Source organism: Zonotrichia leucophrys, chromosome 19, assembly GCF_028769735.1.
Source record: "Zonotrichia leucophrys gambelii isolate GWCS_2022_RI chromosome 19, RI_Zleu_2.0, whole genome shotgun sequence".
Taxonomy (NCBI): Eukaryota; Metazoa; Chordata; class Aves; order Passeriformes; family Passerellidae; genus Zonotrichia; species Zonotrichia leucophrys.
In genome coordinates this window covers 8,294,082-8,315,460 of record NC_088188.1, presented here as the reverse complement: position 1 = coordinate 8,315,460, position 21,379 = coordinate 8,294,082, and the positions used below count along the sequence as shown (strand labels likewise).

The window sequence follows — 21,379 nt, the reverse complement described above, 5'->3', positions numbered from 1 at the left end:
GAACGTCCACACATGGATCTCACCCTGCCCCAGGCGGCCTTTGCAGTAAAATAAAGGTTTTATTCAGCAAGGATCGAGGGCAGCTCTCAGTAACAAGTCTGGAGGTAAAAGCCTATCCATAAACTCATAAACCCCTGAAATTCAGTTACAGAGGAGGTGGCTGTGGCTGCTCTGCCACTCTGGCAAGGATGCCTGAGACCTGGGACTCCAGTTGCAGCAGTGCCCCTGTCTTTGCCCCAGTAGCCCCCAAAACAGCAGCACAACAGTCCCGGGCACTTCTCAAGTCCTTAGGACAGCATGGGCACAGCTCAGGTGGCTTTTGCCACACCTTGGAAGGCTAAAGGTGGTTTCCCTGCAAGGAGAATCATCCATTCAGTCATGAGGCCCTTCAAGGATGAGATGCTGCAGGTTCTTCAAGGCTCCTTTCCCTCTGCTCTGGGGACAGCCAGCCTGGACTGTCCCCTGCAGTGAGACCCTCATTTCCCAGGCTTATCGCTGCGATGAGCAGCTTCCTCTGGGGATCAGGTGAGGTGTTACAGAGATAACAGGCTCAGTAACGACTGGCTTTGTCTAGATACCCTTGTGACAAACACTCCCACGTTCCCAGGAGTTTTTAGAGGAGCTGCTGTTTACAAAGCAGGGTGGATGCTGCTTCCTTCCCTCCGCCACTCACTGCTCAGGCATGATCCACAGACTAGGTCTGGATAGATTCCTGTTTCAGTAGGAGCTGGAGCCTTTAACTTGGGGTGCATTTTTTTGTCTTCTACCTCTTCAGTGCACTGGTTGCCTTGTGAGAAATGAAATTGCAGCAAAGAAAAGTTCAGCAGTAGGAATGCAGGGAGCGAGCAGCGGGTCCAAGGGCTGGCTGCCCATCACCCCTCTCAATGGGGGCACAACACCTGGAAAGGCACAGAAACAGGGATGAGCCCTCCAGGGAGAGAGCAGAGCTCAAAGGAACGGGGTGATGAAGGGTTAGGAGGGCTCAGGGGACACAGCTGGGAGCACCCAGAGACCCAAACTCACCTTTGCCAGCACGGCTTTCACAGCCATCAGCAGGGCCGAGATGAAATGTCCCACCCTGCTTCTGGTACACTGCTTCAGCAGGAAGAGCTTGGCCAACTGCATCAGCTCCTCGCTGCCAGGTGGGTACCTCAGCCTGTTGGCAACATCCCACTTGAAGTCCTTGATGAGGCAGGAGCGGCGGTGGGAGAAGGTCTCGAAGCTGAACCGGCCGTGGTAGGCGCCCATCCCGCTGTGCCCTGAGGGACACAGCCAGGCAGCTCACACCAGGCTCACACAGCGACATCTGCATTCCTCAAACTCACTTTGGCAGCCCCCAGGACACAGGGAAAGCTTGGTCATGCTCCTCCTCCTCAGGGCAGAGGGGCAAAGAGCAGCTTTTTGAACTTAGCAGCAATCAGCGAGGACCTGCTCACTGCCTTGAGGTGCTGCTTGTGTGAACCCACCCTTAAAAGGTTAATGACACCAATTATCTCCTCCCAGGGCCAGCCTTGCTTTTCTCACAGAATTCTCACAGGGGCTGGGGACAGGAGGAGCTGGGGCCATGATTTTAAGGAGTGGGACATGAGGAGGACACAGTAAACACCCAAGAGCTCAGCCCTGTGCCCACAGCCAGGTGAGCTCTGCCATAGGACCCTGGAAACTCAACCAGGCCACTGACAAATCCATCCCACACCCCAGCACAGGAGAACCAGAGCTCACTCGTGTGCCAGGGGGCTTTCTTCCCTCACTGAGAGGCCCAACAACCAAAACACAAACGAGCCTTTTTACACAACAACCCAGCCCAGAAAATAACACTAACGGGAAATGCAGCTGAACTCCTGAATTGCCAAACGGGCAGAGAGCTCCTGGGTGGGGCCAGAGGCTGCTGCTGATCAATGCAGGTGCGTGGGCAGGGGCAGGGACTCACCCACACCGCCGAAGGGCAGCTCTGGGAGCACCGAGTGCATGATGACATCGTTGGCTGTCATGCCACCGCTGGAGGTCTCTGCTATCACCCGTCTGATCAGCTGCCCACAATGGGAGAGAACACACAACAAATCAGGAGGGGACAAACACCATGTACCACAGCAGCAGGGAGGGTTTGAGGTGGTGTTTCCAATCCCCTTTGTGGGGGGCACAGGCTGTGCCTTGTTCCATGAGAGAGGCCAGTTTACACCACTAAAGCACAGGATCTGCCCAGCTGGAACAGCCACCAAATGAAAAGGCTTCAGCCCAAGGTGCTCCTCAGCCCTCCCACCCACACTGAGGCTGTTGTTCCAGGGCAAAGCCCTGACCTGGATTCCTGAGCTGGCACAACAGAGCCAGGAAATGGGAGCAGGAGACAGGGCAGGAAGCAGCACCCACCTGTGTGGGTAGAGATGTACAAACCTAGAGCCCTTCAGCAGGAGATTGGGAGCTTCCAGCAGCTCTGGGGACTCTCATGCCCCCCAAAAGCTGCAATTTCCATAAATTTCCTTTATGGAAAAGCAACTGTCACAGACCCTGCAGAACTCTGTGTCTTGGATCAGCCATGGTCAGGATCCAGCAGTGCAGAGACACTTCCAGGAGGGAGCACAGCCCTGACCCACCTGCTTGTTGTTGGAGAAGACATAAAGGGCAAGGGGCTTCTCTCGAAGGTTGATGAACTCAATGGCTTCCTCCACGCTCATCACAGTCACAATGGGCAGCACTGGCCCAAAGATTTCCTCCTCCATCACCTTTGACTCCGGGGAAACATCCGTGAGGATGGTTGGAGCTGAGGCAAATGGGAGAATGAGAGAACAGCATGAGCAGGACACAGACCTGGCCCATCACAGCACCTTGGGCTGTTCAACATAACCCAAGTAAGGCACAGACAAACAGAGACCCCACAAAGCACCCACTACCACCTCCCCTCCACAGCACCTATGAAGCGGGACGCCTCATCAGTCTCTCCCCCAAGAGCAATCTTCTGCCCTTCCATCAAGCCCAGGATCCTCTTGAAGTGACGCTGGTTGACGATCCTTTCATAGTCTGGAGATGACTTCACGTCCTCCCCATAGAATTCCTGACAAAAGGGAACAGCAGAAACAAAACAGCTCCAGGAAATCACAGCTGGGACAATCTCCAGAGCACAAGGGACTCCTCCCTCACCTTCAGAGTGGCCTTGATGTTCTCCACCACCTTGCTCTGGATGGATGGGTCACACAGGATGTAGTCTGGGGCAATGCAGGTTTGCCCACAGTTCATGTACTTGCCCCACGTTATCCGCCTGTGGCAAGGCAGAAGGGGACATGCTTGCTCCATGCTCAGTCCCTTCCCCACCCCAGCACCTGAGCTGGGCATGTTGGCCCAGAGATGCTCCCCTGCCCCAGTGCTGAGGGCCCACCAAGGCTGCAAGAAGCTGACCTGCAGGCCACAGCCAGGTCACAGTCCTTGTCGATGTAGCAGGGGCTCTTCCCCCCCAGCTCCAGGGTGACAGGGGTCAGGTGCTTGGCAGCTGCTGCCATCACAATTCTGCCCACATTGGAGTTGCCAGTGTAGAAGATGTGATCAAATCTCTGGGTCAGCAGCTCTGTTGTCTCAGGAACTCCTCCAGTGACCACAGCATAGAGATCCTGCAGGGCAGGGGTGTCAGGGTCACCCCAACCCAGCTCATCACTGTGACACAGAGAAACCAGGGGACCAACACAGGGCCACACTCACCTTGTCTAAGTACAGTGGGAGCAGTTCAGCCACCAGCTGAGCCGTGTTCTCGCTGACCTCTGACGGCTTCACCACCACAGCATTGCCTGCAGGGCACACACAGCACGGTCATGAGCCCTCAATCCTCTGCCCACACCCAGCCACCCCACCAGGGCCCTGCTGGATCCCCACCCCACCAAGGCTGCTCTGGATCCCCACCTGCAGCGATGGCCCCAATCAGGGGCTGCATGACCAGGGCAAAGGGGTAATTCCAGGCCCCGATGACCAGCACCACGCCCAGCGGCTCATAGCTGATGTAGGCGTCGTCCCTCAGGGTCAGCAGGTCCTTTTTGACATGATGAGGGGCTGCCCATGATGGCAGCTTCTCTATGGTGAGGGCCAGCGCCCCCAGCACGCCCAGGATCTCTTGGGTGAAGGTATTGGGCCCACTCTGTAACAACAGGGAGTTTGGGGAAGGGATGGAAAAGGCACCCAGCTCCCACAGCTACCCTGGGGAGTCAGAGTCATCCAGTTCCATGGTGGGGGACATGACAAAAACCATTTGACACTACACAGGCAGCCTTTGGCCTTCCTGCTTTGCTCAGGTTACCCACTGTCCATGCACAGCAAAAGAGAGGGACTCCCTGACAGCACAGACCTTGTTCAGATCAGCCTTGAGGGCTCTCATGATCTCCTTCTCCTTCTCCTGCACCATCCTCTGCAGGGCCTTCAGCTGCTGAATCCTGAACTCCAGCGGGCGGCTCCGGCCCGACCTGAAGGCGGCCCTGGCCCGGCTCACGACCTGCTGCATCTTCTCCATGGCTGCTGGGCACTGAGGAGACACCGGCCACCCCCAGCTCAGCACAGGGCCATGGAGGCCGCCTAGCCCTGGGAACACCTCCAGGAGTGTCCCACCCCGAGCAAGGCTGGGAGATGTTGTCCTTCTCGTGAGGCATTCCCTCTCTCAAGCTGAGTCTGAGGGCCCTCAGCACCCAAGCCCCATTCCACCTGCACGGGGCACCTCCAGAGCAATCTGGGCTTTGCTGATTGATTCTGTTCTGAGAGTGTTTTCTCCAAGCCTCAAACCCACCAGCCACTCCACCCTCTGCTCACAGGGATGTTCCCAAGGTGCCAAAGAACAGAGATGACCATGGCCAGGGTGGGCAGCCAGCTGGGAACAGAGCTGTCTGCCTGGAGCCAGCCTGCACCCATCTTCCCCATAACCCTGAGGCCCTCACACATCTTCACAGAAACACTGCAGAGATTTCACCTGCTTCAAAGGAGCAGGTGAAACTATTATTAATTTCACTTTAGTCAGGACCAGAGATCTGGTCCTGCTTCCCTACACAACCAACCAACACACCAAGATCCCCTTACAACGATTAAATCCTGCCCTTTCCAACCCACTGCCACAGCTGCATGACACAACCCGAGAAAGCAAAGTGACTCATTAAAAAACGAAGGAAAAACAGCAAGTTACCTTCAGAGGAGCTTCTCTCTCCACCAGCCTCCTGTGGCGACTGCAAGCAGGCACAAGCCCTTCCCCTGCCATGGCTGGGGGCGATCCCTCCTCCCACGGGAGAGCTGGCCCCGGCCCAGGGCTCTTGCTGGGCATCATGAGATGCCCTTTACCCAACCCTGTCCAGCCCTGGGTGGCTGCTCCAGGCAGGGCAGTGACTCAGCCCTGGTGTGGGATGGCACAGCCCACGTGCCTTTGCCCACGTGCCACAGCTACAGCGCTCAGGATGTAAAAAACTCCAACCAGGCAATCCAGCATGGATCTGAGAGGGGGAAACAGGCCGGCTCCTCTGCTGGCTCACCCCGCTCCCTGCTGGCTCCAACAGAGCTCTGGGGGATCCTTGCCAGGGTGCCAGGGACACATCACAACACCTGTGAGCCACTCAGCCAAGCCATGGCCAGAGCTGGGACTAGCAGAGCAGGATTCCTCAGGAGACTGCAAGGAATTACCACACTCAGTTGATTATTTAAATTCTCAGTGTTTATTTAGTGCCTTGCAAAATGTATCATCAAAAAGGCTTAGCACATGGATTTTCACCAGACATGAAGAAATCCCACTTATTGCACAGTAAATATAATTTTCTACTCTATAGTAATTGCATTTAGTAATATTTTTTTCAGTTTGCTTTAACAATAATAGTTCTAAGGCTCTTTCACCTTCAATTCCTTCAGCATCCTTCCCCCAAGCTAGAACAAGCCCCACATAATCCCCCAGTGCAAGATTACAGAATCCTGAGAAGCTCAAACACGAAGGAACACACACACTCTTCCAGTAATTGTTTTCCCTTGGAGGAACCTGACCAGGAACAGCTTTGTACTGGGATGAAGTCAATTTTTGTGCTAGACACTAAGTTTCTTTGTAGAAGGATGGCGCTGTTTTGGGTTTGTGACATTGGGAGTTCTGGTGTTTGTCTTCCCAAGTCACCACCAGGTGTGATGATGCCCTGCTCTCCTGGGGATGGCTGAACACCTGCCTGATGAGGGGGATTAATGAACAAATTCCTTAATTTGCTTTGATCTGCCTGCAAGCCCAGTTTTCACTTCATTAAACAATTTTTATCTCAACATACAAGTTTTCTCACTTTCTTCCAATTCTCTTCCCCATCCCACAGAGGAAAAAAAGCAAGTGGCTGCGTGGGGCTGGGCTAATCCACAAGGTATTTGTCATTCCCACTTCTCTGAACAGGCCTGAAAATTCTTTTGCTCTAGCATGAGACACTCAGCACAACACAGGCAGCACAGGCATCACCTTTGGAATTTTCTAACTGCTAAATAACTGTTAAAGGCACATGATGAAACACAGAACCCAGCAAGCAGCTGTGGATGATTCTGGATTGCAGAGATGTGAGAAGGTTTCACCTCAATTAAATGGCAAGGGGAACCTCACTGGGTTTATTCACAGCCAAATGCATCGGGCAGCACAGCCTGTCCCAGGCTTGTCACCAGGAGGGTGGGTGTTCAGAACATCCCCAAAACTGCAGGGAAAACACTCTCAGCTCAAGGGCTGCTGAAATTTCAGCTCCTTTTGGTCAGTGAAGGAAGGTGAGTGGTTTGGTGCAGGACACTGTGTGTCCCTGGAAGCTCTGCATGGCACAAGGTGCAGGCAGGGACTGGAATTTCTTGCTCTGCAGTCCTCCTTCGGAGAGCTTGTCCCCAGTGGTCCCTCTGTTCCAGCATGGCTTTTAAGTAAACAGGAATCTGAGCCTTCTCGTGGTTAGTGCCTCTCTAAGGCTACTCTGTGTGCTCGACAGCTCACTGAAATCACCCAGAACAAAAGAAAAGAATGACTTCCCAGCTTAAGGAAACAGACACAAAGCCAGCACCCAGAGTATGATGAGCACATGGTGCCTTCTCCTCTCTTCATCAGTTAAGCACCTGTGAAAGCAAAACACAACAGCAACACCCCGTGAAGGATCGGCTGACACAAAACCAGTTCCCATTCTAGAACAGCCTGAAGCAAAGCCCCTTCTTCAGGCAGGGGTTCCCCAACGTGCAGCTCTCCTGCCCCTCAGCATGCACTGGTTATCTCAGATGCCAGGGAAAACATCGTGCTCTGGCTCAGCCCCACATTCCCTCATCTACAAAGCTTTTCCCAATCTCAAACTAGGTCTACACACAGGAGAAGAAAAAGGCTCCTACCTCACTGTGGCAGCCACAGCAGTGCTCTGAAACCTGCTCCTCCTTACCACCCACTGGGCCAGCCCAGCCTCTGCACAGCCAGCACAACCAACAGGGCTTTTCTCTTCAGCACAGACTGGTGGCTCTGAGAAACCCAAATGATTTCAAGATGCCGTGAGATTCCCCCCTCTTATTGCCCTGCACAGGGCCTGCCTCCCTGGCTGCTGCCTCGAGGCCTGAGCCAGTTCTTGGCTCTTAAATCTCCTCCTGGGTTATGTGAGCAGGTTTTTTCCCCTGGGATGCTGGTCTCCTTGCAGCAGCAACTATGCAGACTGAAGGGCAGAGTTCTGATCCACCCTGCCTCCTCCTGTGCCCTCAGGAGCTGCTCCCTTGAGCTCAGTAATCCCCACAGAGCAGGCAGTGAGGGCACATGAAGTGTCTGGTTTGTCAGACATGGAGAACCAGCAGTGACTTGGCTTAGAGATTCAGATCTTGCTCCTCCACCTCAGGAGGCATCCTGAGCCTCCTGCAAGCCTCTGCCTCCTGCAGAGAGGAGAGGACATCCCACCCTTCCGCACTGCCCAGCTGGAAACACGGGAGGAAATGGGAATAATTGAGCTGAGGTCAGACAGGGGCTGCAATAGGCGAGGAAAACATGAGTTTGTCACAGACCCCAGCTTTGGGACACAGCTTCCCTCCCCAGGGTGCCATGGCACAGACTGCAGCTCTCTGGGCTGTGAGGCAGCTCAAACGCTGCTGAAGGAAGCTCTGGGATGGAAGCCACGCCTGAGCAGTCCAAAACTACCAACCTCTGCCTCTGGAGGGAGCATCCCACGGGTGTCACCTACCAGGGAGGAGCAACAGGGAGTACAGCAGCCTGGAGATCTCTCCGGGGATATTCCTATTCTACAGACAGCTTGCAAGAGTGAGAAGGTAAGAATTTAAGGTGGGACAGATAAATCTCAAGACAGAAAAAGAGGCCAGGCTTTACAAAAGGGCTGCAGTTGCAAAGAAGGGGTCAGGTAAATTGTACGTGCACTGCCATAGACAGCAAAGACCCAAAACTCACCTTGATCATCACCGCTGCCACCACCCCCAGCAGGGCCAGGACAAAGAGCCCGATTCTGGCCTTGTTAAACCTCTTGAGCAGGAAGAACTTGGCCCAGTCCACCTTCTTCTGGCTGCCAGGTGGGTACCGCATCTTGTTGGCGCTCTCCATCTTCAGGTCCTTGATGAGGCAGGCGCGGCGGTGGGAGAAGGTCTCGAAGCTGTGCTTGCCGTGGTAGGCGCCCATCCCACTGTGCCCTGAGGAACACAGCCAGGCAGGGCACTCCTCAGCCTCAGCCAGCCTCAACTCTGCCCACCTGAGGACAACTGAGCCTTCCCCTGCAGCACTTCTCAGTCTCTATGATGTACATTGTACCCCAACCCTCTTCTTCCTCACCTCATTTACACCAGCCATTCTCATTGCAGATAATGGTTTTAATGCACCTTTCCCAGCAGGCTGCACTAAATGCTTCAGTCTTTCCAAAAATACACCCAAAGGTTTTTCCCTCCTGGCCCCCAAGCTAATGAACTCCCAGAACTTATAATTATTATCAAGACCTGCTGCACAGAGAGTCTTGAGCTGTAGGAGGCACAGGGATACCCAGACACAAACCATGGGTTGCTGTTCCCTGGGACACACTGTGTATTAAGTCCCAACTCCTAAGGAGCTCCAGTAACTTACCAACACCACCAAAAGGCAAAGTTGAGAGGAAGAAATGCATAATGACATCATTTCCAGTCACACCACCACTGGAGGTTTCCGAGATGACTCTCTTGATTAACTAGAAAAAGAAAAAAAAACAAAAACAAAAGATTAAAAAGGCTCAAAAAAGACACCAGACCATGTAACTGGGAAGGGAGCTACATTTCAACAACGTTCATCTCCTCTGGCAAAGCCCTGACCCACCTGCTTGTTGTTGGAGAAGACATAAAGGGCAAGGGGCTTCTCCCGACCGTTGATCAACTCAATGGCTTCCTCCACGCTCTTCACAGGCACAATGGGCAGCACTGGCCCAAAGATTTCCTCCTCCATCACCTTTGAGTCCGGGGAAACATCCGTGAGGATGGTTGGAGCTGAGGCAAATGGGAGAATGAGAGAACAGCATGAGCAGGACACAGACCTGGCCCATCACAGCACCTGGGTCAACAAAGGCACGGACAAATAGCACCCACTGCCACCTCCCCTCCACAGCACCTATGAAGCAGGAGGCCTCATCAGTCTCTCCCCCATGAGCAATCTTCTGCCCTTCCAGCAGGCTCTTGACCCTCTTGAAGTGACGCTGGTTGACGATCCTTTCATAGTCTGGAGATGACTTCACGTCCTCCCCATAGAATTCCTGACAAAGGGAACAGCAGAAACAAAAGTGCTCAGCACACCTTCCAACAGCACAGCTTCAGGAAATCACAGCTGGGACAATCTCCACAGCACAAGGGACTCCTCCCTCACCTTCAGAGTGGCCTTGATGTTCTCCACCACCTTGCTCTGGATGGATGGGTCACACAGGATGTAGTCTGGGGCAATGCAGGTTTGCCCACAGTTCATGTACTTGCCCCACGTTATCCGCCTGTGGCAAGGCAGAAGGGGACATGCTTGCTCCATGCTCAGTCCCTTCCCCACCCCAGCACCTGAGCTGGGCATGCTGGCCCAGAGATGCTCCCCTGCCCCAGTGCTGAGGGCCCCTCAAGGCTGCAAGAAGCTGACCTGCAGGCCACAGCCAGGTCACAGTCCTTGTCGATGTAGCAGGGGCTCTTCCCCCCCAGCTCCAGGGTGACAGGGGTCAGGTGCTTGGCAGCTGCTGCCATCACAATTTTGCCCACTGCAGTGTTGCCAGTGTAGAGGATGTGATCAAATCTCTGGGTCAGCAGCTCTGTTGTCTCAGGAACTCCTCCAGTGACCACAGGGTACAGCTCCTGCAGGGCAAACAAGAGCCTGAGAGTTACCTTGATTCAAAGCACTCACATCAAGGCAGAGGGCAGGCTTGTTTGTGCCTAATACATGACAGGGACAAAATATAATGGTAGCACAGATATGCCCTGCTCCTTCCCCTCAAATGAAGATTTGTGTCCCATTTTGTGCCACATGAACTAAAAGAAATGAAGGCTGAGGCCAGGGCTGAGTCTGGCTGTGGAGCTGCTCCCACACAGGAAGAATCAGGGCACATATGACTGCCAGGCTCTCCCAAGGGCTGCCTCCTTCCCCTGCTCCTGCCTCCCACCCAGAGAAGGCGCTAACACCCTGGAGGAAACTCCACAGGGCCCTGTGCAGTGACAGCAACAGCCTATCTCTGTGACAGTGCAAGGGATGACAGAACTGCCAGGCAAGAGGAGGAGGAACAACACCTCCTCCTGCAAGTGCAGTTCAGCAGGACATGAAAACCCAGGCCATGATGCCATGGAACACCCAGTGCTCAATTCTCAGAAAGAGCCAGGCTCTGCCAGCATCCCACACAACCTGTGTGGGGCCTAAGGGCATCCCCAACACAGCTCCAAAAGAGCAGCTCCTGCAGTGAAAAGTGCACACACAGCTCTCCATACGGTCACGGGTGTCAAAAAGGCTGTCACACTGCAGCAGCGTTATGTAAGCTCATACACAAACACAGGGAGAATTTGTCAATGCACCTTTGGACTCTAACAGTAACTCAACCCTTCCTGTGCCTCCTGCTTGTGCTCCTTTGAAGGGAGCAGGCAATGCATTTGGCTCAAACCTGCAGGAGCCCTTTGAAAACAGGACAGATCAAGACACTCATGTCAGATGTGAGGCCACACTCACCTTGTCCAGGTACTGTGGCAGCAGCTCAGCCACCAGCCGAGCTGTGTTCTCGCTGACCTCTGACGGCTTCACCACCACAGCGTTGCCTGCAGGGCACACACAGCACGGTCATGAGCCCTCAGTCCTCTCCCCACACACAACCAGGACCCCACCAAGGCTGCTCTGGATCCCCACCTGCAGCGATGGCCCCAATCAGGGGCTGCATGACCAGCACAAAGGGGTAGTTCCAGGCCCCGATGACCAGCACCACGCCCAGGGGCTCGTAGCCGATGTAGGCCTCGTCCCTCATGGTCAGCAGGTTCTTCTTCACGGGCTGAGGGGCTGCCCAGGATGGCAGCTTCTCTATGGTGAGGGCCAGCTCCCCCAGCACACCCAGGATTTCATGGCTGTAGGCGTTGTACCCACACTGCAACAACAGGGAGTTTGGGGAAGGGATGGAAAAGGCACCCAGCTCCCACAGCCACCATCTCAGCCCTGCTGCTTCCAAGTGTCTGCCACTAGCAGTGACAAAGGATCCCTGGCCAGAGATGGGTGTGTGAGGCAGAACCCCAAACCTGACAGCCAGGACTGCCTTAGCAGTTCTGCCTTAGACTAATTCCTTCTCAGAAATGGTGACAGCAGACCTTTGCAGGCCACAGTGGCACAAAGGGCAAGGGGACAAGAACAAAAACCATTTAGCACAGCAAAGGCAGCTCTTGGCCTTCCCACTTCCCCTTCAGGGCCGACCACTGTCCATGCACAGCTGATGCACAGACATCAGAAACTCCCCGACCCAGACCTTGTTCAGATCGGCCTTGAGAGCTGCCAGGATCTCCTTCTCCTTCTCCTGCACCATCCTCTCCAGAGCCTTCAGCTGCTGAATCCTGAACTCCAGCGGGCGGCTCCGGCCCGACCTGAAGGCGGCCCTGGCCCGGCTCACGACCTGCTGCATCTTCTCCATGGCTGCTGGGCACTGAGGAGACACCGGCCACCTCCAGCTCAGCACAGGGCCATGGAGGCCGCCCAGCCCGGCTCGCCCCCAGCAGCACCGGGCGCTCTCCCACCCTCCAGCCGCTCCCCCCGGCCCATCTCCAGGCAGCCGTTCGTCCCTCACCCCGCCGCATCTCTCCGAAGCCTTACATAACTCCCGAGTTAGAAAAGTTTGAGAAGCAGCGCAGGGCGTTGGTGGCAGCGTGGGGATGTCACCGAGGAAGCCGGGGCTGCTCCCGGCGGGGCGGAGCGCAGCGCGGTACCGAGCGACACCCGGCGAGGACACGGCGGGATGGGGACCCCCCTCACCCCCCGAGGAACCGCGGGGACCCCCGAGCGGCGCCGGCGCTGGGGCGGCAGTGACACTGCGGCACGGTGGCTGCGAGCCGCTGCTTCTCCCCCCGGCCGCTGCCCCCAGCCCCGGGCAGGACCCTCCGCCCCCGCAGCCCCGCCGCCCACCGGGGTCGCCGCCGCCGCCGCCGCTTCCTCTTTCCGCTCACATGACGGAAGCGGAACGGGCGAGGCCGCGGGGCAGCCGCTCCCCCTCCCTGCCCGGTGGTCCCGGTGGGAGAGAGGAGGAGGAGGATGAGGAAGCGGAGCGGGGTGAAGGATGTGCCTGTCCCCGCGGTGCCGCCGCTACCTTGGCTCGGGGATGCTCCCTCCTGCCGCAGTCCCTCCGTGGGCTCCGCGGGTGGAAGCGGCTGTGGCGCTGCCGGGCCGGTTGTGAAACGCTGCCGGGGCGTGGGGCTGCCCTGGGGGCGGAGGGCAGAGTCCCTGCGGAGCCTTATCGGGGCAGGCAGCGGGGAAAGAGCGGGGCTGGCCCTGCCGTGCCGTGCCAGCGGCCTCCTGTCGCTGAGGGGCAGCGAAGCCGGGCAGGTGCTGTTCGGGTCCAATTAACCTTGATACAGTCGTGTTGTGGGAAGCGAGCCAGAAAAAACGCGGAGAAAGGAGCCCGGGCAAGGTTGGGCACATTCCGGTTAAAAATAGACCTGCCACAACTTGTTCTAGGAAAAGCACGGTGATTATTTAAAATTGTGTGCAGGTTGTTACACGCTGCCTCTCGTGACTCGATGTACCCAGCACCTTTGCTGCTGCAGCTGTACCCCACTAAATCCGTGCCTGCTGCACCTCCTTAGCACACAGGGCTGGCACCTGGGTCTTCCTACCCAGGTGATGTGGGCTCCCAGCACAGAGCACCCCTTCTGCAAAGTTTAATCCCATTTTCCCGTATCAACACAGCCCTCTGAAGCTGGGAGTGCCTTTTGGCCTCAGATTGTGCAGAACCACCAATCCCCCCAAACACCAAGGTTGGCTTTTGTGGTCAGCTGGCTTCACTAACACCTCCTGGGCTGTGGCTCAGCATTTCACAAGCTGCAGCACAAATCTCAGCAGTAAACACCCTGCTGTGGAGAAGAATGACATGAGCAACTGCTAAAACTTGTGTGCAGGAGGCAACATGAGAAGGAAAAACAGGCTGGCCTTGACAGGGCCCTTCCCGGTGGTGTAAGGAGAAAAGCTGAGTTTGCATTAAAGAAACCATGGGTGGAAGCAGGAATGTTCCTCACAGGACCGTTGTCTGATGGAAATGCTCCCCGTTATCCTGTCAGCATCCTTGCAGGCACAGGGGGTTGGAGCTCTGTGCAGGCTCAAGGGAATTTGTATGAGGATTAGTGGTGCTGAAATCTGAGTAGAAGCCTGAGCTGTCAGCATGGAGCATTACACTGCGCCTGGGGCAACGGTGCTGCACTGCACCCACCCAGGCTGGCAGCACGAGCAGGGAGGTGGATGGATTCTCCAGAGCTTGTAAAATTCTCACCCATCAGCCCAGAGGGGTTTTCATGTCACAACAGTGCTGCTTGTACTTGGCAGCACAGGCTGGAAGCAAATATCCCAGCTCCCAGTTATCCCAGTGGTCTGTGGGGATAAACCTTTGCAGAAATGAGGCAGCATCCTGGCAGAGAGTCCCTTTTGGTCCTTGTCAGGGACATCTTTTGGCCAGCTGGGGACAGGGAACAAGGCTGAGAGGCTTTTTTAGCATTGCAGAGTCTCAGCTGGGTGAGACAGGAGGATTTCAGGGAAGTGTGGGATCTTGAGTGAGACAGAGGAATACCCCGTGCTCCCCACGCCTGGGAGCTGGCAGTGTTTGCTATTTTAATTCAATCACTAAGAAACAATAAAGGGAGCTATTTATGGGAAAGCAATGGAACTCCAGAGGAACTGGGAGGTGAGCAGTGCTGGGGGAGCTCTAATCTGTAGTTACAGCATCAAGAGGTGTTTTATTGAGAAGCTGAGCTCAAGATTCCCCCCCTACCCTCACTCCTTGTAGCCCTCACCCCCCTTTGGAGTCAATTAACAGCAATCAGACAGGCTGCCCTGCCCTGGGGAGCAGCCCTTTGTGCTTCCAAAAGCACCCAGCAGAGCCTGGGAGAGGAGGACTTTGGTTTGGAAGATAAACTGTGCAGTATTTGGTTTCAAGAGTCCACCACATAACACAGCTGATCAATAAATGTCCTTTTAGCTGACACACCACACTCACAGAACTTCAAGTTTTCAGTACAATCCTTCGTCTCTGCTTAAATGTCTGCCTAGTCCCAAATTCCAAATGTTTTCTGGAAGTCACATAACCCAGCCAGATCCCAAACCCAAACAGCACTCGACCATAAACATGGTGCAGAAGATGAACAACAGGGAGAGGTTTTTGAGGAACCTACAGGAATAATGCAGCTCAGTTCATTCGTGGCATCACTTGTTTTGAAAGCTGGGGCTGATCTCACATTTGCCAGAAGGAGATACTGTGTGACACACAGCCCTGGTCTGTGGGCTGCATTGTGGACAGAGTTCAGGCCATGGAAAATGTGAAAGGGACACAAACAAACAATGGGAATGATTGGCACAAGGGCTGCAACAAGACTCAACAGCCCCACTGGCACTCGGCTGGCTTGCAGGCAGCCAGGAGGGGGGAGCCTGCCCTGCACAAAAGCCTTTTGAAAAGGTGTTTGTCCCAAGGAGCAGTGCCAAGGCTTCCTTCAGCTGGGCTCCAGCTGACTTGGAGACCTCAGGAGAGGGGTGACCCTGATGGACTCCACTCCTCTGCAAAAAGGAGGAGCTGTGGGGGCCTCTGGGAAAAGCCACAGCCAGGAGCACAGCTCAGGTCGGATGGGGAAGTTCAGGGTGAACAGAGATTTGCTTAAAGACTTAAAAGGCACCCTGGACTGTCAAAAAAGATAGTGGCAAGCAGAGCTCAGAGCAGCCAAAAGATCAAAATTTAAATAAAAAGTCTCCCAAAATATGACAGGAAGCAGGAATCCAAAAGGAGGTGGGTCACAAGTCAGGTCACAAGCCAGCCTATCTGAATTTCAAAGCCTCAACAAGCTTTGGAAGCAGCAGGATCCAGCTTTCCCTGCTCCAGATGAAAAGCAAGTTTCCCTTTTTGGTGTAGCTGGGCACAGCACTGGGACATGGAGGAATCACAAGTTATTGCCTCTGAACCCTGAGGTGATGGGATAATAATTTGATGTAGCTGTACAAGATAACAGCAAGAACTATGCAAAACCCAGGCAGTCCCAGCAACACCTCCCTCCTCAAAATGCTCATGGGAATAACTTGTAGCATCTTAAGTTGCAAGTTAAATTAACAGGATTTCCTCCTCTGTGTCAGAGGAAGGGTTGAGAGTTCAACTTATTGCTTATGAAAAGCAGCAAATGTCAGAATCAAAAAGTGGTTTAGATTTTTCAGCTGACATTTTATAAAATGGACAGAGTGGAGCAAGAGCAGAACACTCAAGGAGATGCTGGAGAGCTGAGCTAGAAAAGCCCAGCAAATCTCTCCTTTCAAGTTCTATCTTTCAAAGGCTAAGGGGGGAAAAAAGTATTTTTTAAAAACTAGCACCTGCTGTTGAGCACGGAGAGCCAAAGACAGAGGACAGCTTCAGGATCTTTGTGGAATGAGTTTATGCAGAAAGACAGGCCATGGACATTGGTCTCCTCCTCCTCCTGAAAACAGCCAGCAAGAATAGCCCTTTTCTTCTCCTCCTGTTTGTGCAGCTGTAGCCTTGCTGGCAAGAGGGGAAGGAGAATGAGCTTGAATCCTGAAAGGAAAGAAAGAAAACCAACAAAACCCAGTGAGTTCCTGAGAAAAGCAGCCTATCTCCTAGACTTGTGCATTAAAGCTGTTGCTTTGTTCCTGTTCAGGCTCAGACATATCATTAGCATTCCCAGCTCACTCCTTCCTCATCCTCTTTATGTGCCACTCACAAGTGGAGAGGTTTTTAATAATAAATTGGGGAAGATTTGATAGCACAGCTCAAAAATACAATATCCACACAGCATATCTCAGCTGGGCAGAGGGCACAGGCTGTGAGGTGAACAAAGCCCATTTTCTGTCAACTTTGGATAGAAATTGTAACTTCCTGCCAGCTTTTGTCAATTAGCTCTGTATTTGCTGTTCTGGCAGCCCCAACAGCTCCCCTTTGCTAGAGGCAACAAATAAGCACCTTGTTGAGAGATCATACAGCTGTTACCCAGGATCCTACTTAGCATTTTTGTCTTCCAATCCAAGTTTAAAAAAAATTGAAATAAAAAAAAAAAGCAGCAGGGTAAATTGTCTTGCAAAAGCCAGAGAAAAACAAACTCAGGGACAATTTGTGCCTGAGCTATCCAGAGATAAAGAACTCAAGGATGCTGCCCCATCCTGCCCTGCTGGGGGGAACATTCAGCAAATGTTCAGCAGCTTCTTTAGCCAGGCAAGTAAAGATTTTTTCCTAAATTTAACACCTCTGGTCACAGAGACACAGAAACTCAGTTGTACCATAGAAACACTTCTAGTGTCAGTATTTATTTTTACCTTAATATACATTTATACAGGCCATAATAAAAAGGCTATTACGCAACAGTTCCGTGAGTTATTACCTAGTTCCAAGAATAATGCATGCAATTACAAAGGAGAGGTAGAAACACCGTATTAAAGACCTAAAAATACAAACATTATATAAACAAACACTTTCAAATTAACTGTTGGAATTTCATACAGATAAATAAGGTAAAAAGTACATTACTCTGTCAAAGTAAAGGAAACACATGGTTATCCCAACACTGAAACAATATTTTGATGTGTAAGCCCTGTACAACTTTGTCAAATAGTTCAGACCACTGTGTTTAAGAGGATTAAAATGATTTTGTCCTGGAGAATGGTTTATTCAAGTATTCAAGCAGTTGAGTAACAAAAAAAGTCCCAAAAACAAAGTATAGGAACCATTTCCAGAGAAGCTGATCTGCCCAAATACTTTGCAAATCGCTGTCCTGATGATCTCATGGGATGCTTGAAATGACAATGCCTATAAGGCTAAATGAAGCTTCCCACCTCTCCCCCAAAATGCACACAAAATAATCCTGATTTTTCACACACTCTATTTGTAGAGATCCTACATCATTTTATCAGCATCTCAAACCACAACATTATTTTCTGGTTTGTTTTTTTTAAAAAGGTTTTTTTTTTTTTGCATGGTTCCTTGCAGAACCTTTCAGTTTACAGTATTTATTGTAATACTGCCCAAGAAACAAACTACAGAGAACTGTCATTACACCCCTAAAGACTGCAGGCATTAATGCACATATTGCATGCACAACAAAAGATGCAACCAAATCTATAGAAAAAGCAAACAACCAGCAACTCAACATTGCTATTACTGAGAAAGTCCAGAGCAGTAGTTACTCAAGTATTAGACAAATAGGTATAAAATGGAAAGGTTCACATGAATACAAGTTTTTACACAGTTTGTTTGAAAGTCTTCTAGAAGCTACATTTGAAATTCTGAAAAGAATTTTATGTACACTGAAATGAAATTCAGCCAAGTCCATTGTGCCTTCTTTCTCTAGATTTTTTTTTTAATATAGTTCTTCAAAAATGAATATACAGTTGCTTTAGTAAATTAGTGCAAAACAAAATATTTTGGAAGAAGATCATCAAATAGTATCCACATCAGCTGAAAACCCCCTGGGGATTTTGCACAGATGGAGGGAATTTTTTCCATCCCCACTTTTCCCCTGGGTAAGAGCGTGTTTGCCATCCCTTCATATGACAACCTGAGCCATGTGTACAACAGGTGAGCTCCAGACAAGGCAGCTGAGCCCCAAAAAGCTTCAAGCAGCACTTGCACATGGTTAGGGTTTCCCAAATTCACTCAGCCACATTTTACTCAACAGCTTTAAAAACTCTTGAGGGAATCTTCTGAGGGAAATGTCTTTGTTTGTACCTGATGCAGAAGGATCCGCTCTCTGAAAACCTCACGAGGGAAAAACAACAACCCCTGATCATTCAAGTTCAAAGCACACGTACAAGGATCAGTTTGAAATGTGAAGAGAGATTCTTTTAAATTCTGTTGCTAGGAAGGAAAAGGAGCTGCTGGATTGGTAAGGCAAGTGTACTTTTGGAATTTCTCCTCTTTGAATACGCTGCTGTTTCTTTGGTAGTCACCACAGAAATGTAAGAATCATCTTCCACATGGGGCAGAACAAGGACAACAATGAAGCTGTAGTGAAAAAAGTGCAGTATCACTGATGTGGTCCCTTATGTTCACACCATCTGGTCCTCAGGATATTCCTACTGCTCATACACAGCCACTGTGCTGTAGCAGAGTGCAGAAAGCCTTCGCTCAATGCTGGATTTATCTGCAGAGAGAGGCACAACACAGGTGATCACCAGACTTATTTTACAATGAATTCATTCCATGTGATTTTCATGATTCAGCTGAACTTACACTTGTGTACATTTTCTATATCTGCAGGGTCTTGCAGTATTTTAGTCAGTCCCTCCAGCAGCAGGGCTGCCTTGTGGTATCGATATGTGATATCCTCAGTTTGCTGGAACATCTCATCCAGAGCTGCTGACTGCACCTGCAATCAGTCAGACAGTGCCACAAACTCCATTAGGCAGGCAGCAAAATGAAAAATTCAGAATTAATCCCCTAAAAGTGTCATTTAGAAACTATTTTTCAGCTTTGATTTAGCTGATGTGTTGTTGTAATTAAGACAACAAAACAAAGGTGGAACTGGATGATCTTTAAGGTCTCTTCCAAACCATTCTGTGATTCTGACCCAGAATCTGACACAGATTCTAACAGCACCTGTTCTGTGAGAATATTCTGCACAAAAAAAATTCATAAAAGCATTTTTATACGAATAAATATGCTCATTCTTCCTCCTGCATTCTCTTGTAAAGAAATGAATTGTGAGAATATTCTGCACAAAAAAAATCTATGAAAGCACTTTTTGATATGAATAAATATGCTCATTCTAACACCTGCATTCTCTTGTAAAGAAATGAATTAATTGTACACAGCACCACCATTATCAGGGTTAAGCACAACATCTGTCAGAATCTTTTGTGTGACACAAGAATTCCCTCTCATCACTAAAGCAGTTCACTTTCCTTTGTGGTCACTGAAAAGATCAATTCCATTTTCTGGCTATGTAGAAGAGATTTGTGAGAGAAGGCAGCAATTCCTGAGTTCAGGGAAGAGGAGGGACTCACCATTTCCACAGCACAGTTGTAGATGAGTTTCTCTGCAGTCACACTGTTGATTTCATCAATGAACCTTTGCTTGTCTGAGAAGAAACGATTCAACTTTTCTGTCAATTTTTTGCACATTCCAATACAGAATTTGTATCTCTCATTGAGGCTTTTCACAACTGGGAGAAAGGTAAGAAGAAATTAAAAAAAAAAAAAAATCTAAACAATTTAGCCTAAGTTCAACTTTGCAAAGTAAACTTGTTTAAACTTGTAGTTTTAGTGTTTATTTACTCCACCACTTCTATGACTCGAGTATCTATCACATAATTTCCATTTCAAGTTAATGAACACCCATTTCCTAACTGTTTCTGGCTGTTTACTATGAGAGTTGTGCAATTCTACATATCTACAGTTCTCCTGCAGAGAAGAAAAACAAAACAAAGGTTGCAACTTCAGCTTTCTGAGTGATGTATCAGCAAAGAAAATTCACAAGCAAAGCAAATTAGATGATGTTGCATTTACCTTGCTTAACAGCAGTGGATGGGTTCAGTTTGCCAGATTTGACCTGTGCTTTGGCAAGATGCAGAGAAGATGCCAGTAACTGGGCAGCTTTCATATACAACACCAGCTGCTCCACTTGTCTAGGGAGAAAAGGGAAAAAAAAAGTAATTTATGCATCAAAATATCTTTTTTGAATGCATTCAAGCCAGGAGCAGACATCACTTTTTAATCACAACACCCCACAGGAGCCAGCAACAGCAGAAAAGGCAGACAGATGTTTAAAATGCAGCTCCACCCCTCCCTTGCCTTCACAAACACTCTGTCATGGGGTGAGGGGACATCTGCTCATTGAGGAGCTGCAGCAGCAAAGACAAACTGCTTTAAATGCAGACATTTGAGAAAGGAGCACTTATTTGTGGGGACTCTGCCCGAGGTCAGTGTCTCACCACAAGGGACAGGGTGTACTTTTCATTTCCTATCCCCCTGGAATTCTCAGTTGGGAAAGGCAAACACTTGACAGGGGTTTTCTGTTGGGTTTTTATTACTTCAGGAAGAAGGCAGGAAGTAGAACTGCCCTTTCCCACCACTTCAAACTTCTCATATTTTTCCTTGCTTTTGATTTTGTATTAGGGCTGACTGTTTTTTCCAGTGAATCCAAATTTGGACACTTCTTCTCCCCTCCCAAACTCCACCTCAAGCCTTCAGACAACAGGAAGGGATGAGGGCTCAGATCTGCAAGAAGCTGGTACATAATTTTCCTTGCTCAGAAATGAACTGCTGACCTCAAGCCTGAGCTCAACACTTTCCCCAGAAAAGTGGCAGAACAGAAAATAATATTTTATCTTTGCTCTTTCTGATCTGTCTTTAGTGTTAAAAAAGTCCTATAAAGATTCTCTACAGGAAAACAATCACTCCCAGCAACAAGGGCAGAGTTTCAATACATTTTAAGTGTTGGATGTTGACTAATTCTCTCTCTGACTGCAAACTCACCCCCATTCCTTGCTGAGCTGGCTGATCTGATCCACAACGATGCTCTCCTGGATCTGGTACAGTGACACAGCAGAAGTGCACAGCTCTGGGTTGCCCCCTCTCACTGCTGTCAGATCCAGGACACACTCAGTAAATGTCAGCATCATGTTCAGGTGGCGCAGGGTGTCTGTGTGCTCTCTCTGGCAGAGGGAGAGATGACAGCAATTTAACCACTCTGAGCCATCAGCCATGTTTAAAACTCTTGTTAATCACTTCAAGATTTCTTGTTATGTCAGTTCTGTGCAGGAATCACAT

The 21,379-nt window shown here is 50.9% G+C and overlaps 3 protein-coding genes across 12 annotated transcripts in view; all 3 read right to left on the bottom strand.

The window, feature by feature from the left end:
* Window positions 1–40: 40 nt before the first annotated feature.
* On the bottom strand, window positions 41–5,372 carry LOC135456003 (aldehyde dehydrogenase family 3 member A2-like). The gene is made up of 11 exons (XM_064729583.1): window positions 5,147–5,372; window positions 4,325–4,498; window positions 3,886–4,117; window positions 3,688–3,773; window positions 3,391–3,599; window positions 3,136–3,253; window positions 2,908–3,049; window positions 2,592–2,758; window positions 1,931–2,030; window positions 1,024–1,259; window positions 41–899 (listed from the first exon to the last, which is right to left on the bottom strand). The coding sequence occupies exons 1-11, from the start codon at window positions 5,282–5,284 to the stop codon at window positions 882–884; spliced, it is 1,620 nt and encodes a 539-aa protein (XP_064585653.1). The 5' UTR covers window positions 5,285–5,372; the 3' UTR covers window positions 41–881.
* A 271-nt stretch (window positions 5,373–5,643) lies between these two features.
* Window positions 5,644–12,858, bottom strand: LOC135456006 (aldehyde dehydrogenase family 3 member A2-like). 10 transcript variants are annotated; one of them, XM_064729586.1, is made up of 12 exons: window positions 12,729–12,858; window positions 11,898–12,071; window positions 11,294–11,525; window positions 11,120–11,205; window positions 10,052–10,260; window positions 9,797–9,914; window positions 9,545–9,686; window positions 9,257–9,423; window positions 9,032–9,131; window positions 8,372–8,607; window positions 7,324–7,447; window positions 5,644–7,059 (listed from the first exon to the last, which is right to left on the bottom strand). In XM_064729586.1, exons 2-11 carry the CDS (start codon window positions 12,057–12,059, stop codon window positions 7,367–7,369), a joined length of 1,533 nt encoding a protein of 510 aa, XP_064585656.1. In that variant the 5' UTR covers window positions 12,060–12,071; window positions 12,729–12,858; the 3' UTR covers window positions 5,644–7,059; window positions 7,324–7,366. The 10 variants fall into 10 exon arrangements, with proteins under 10 accessions (XP_064585656.1, XP_064585655.1, XP_064585663.1 ...); XM_064729585.1 differs by lacking the exon at window positions 12,729–12,858 and adding an exon at window positions 12,548–12,619; XM_064729593.1 differs by lacking the exon at window positions 12,729–12,858 and adding an exon at window positions 12,213–12,502.
* A 4,026-nt stretch (window positions 12,859–16,884) lies between these two features.
* The window catches only part of ULK2 (unc-51 like autophagy activating kinase 2), a 38,064-nt gene continuing 33,569 nt past the window's right edge, over window positions 16,885–21,379 (bottom strand). The window contains exons 24-28 of the mRNA XM_064729603.1: window positions 21,086–21,264; window positions 20,117–20,235; window positions 19,616–19,773; window positions 18,843–18,978; window positions 16,885–18,753 (exon numbers count right to left, since the gene is read on the bottom strand). Of these exons, the coding sequence (XP_064585673.1) occupies window positions 18,686–18,753; window positions 18,843–18,978; window positions 19,616–19,773; window positions 20,117–20,235; window positions 21,086–21,264 (660 nt within the window). The 3' untranslated portion in view covers window positions 16,885–18,685. The remainder of the gene's footprint in view (window positions 18,754–18,842; window positions 18,979–19,615; window positions 19,774–20,116; window positions 20,236–21,085; window positions 21,265–21,379) is intronic.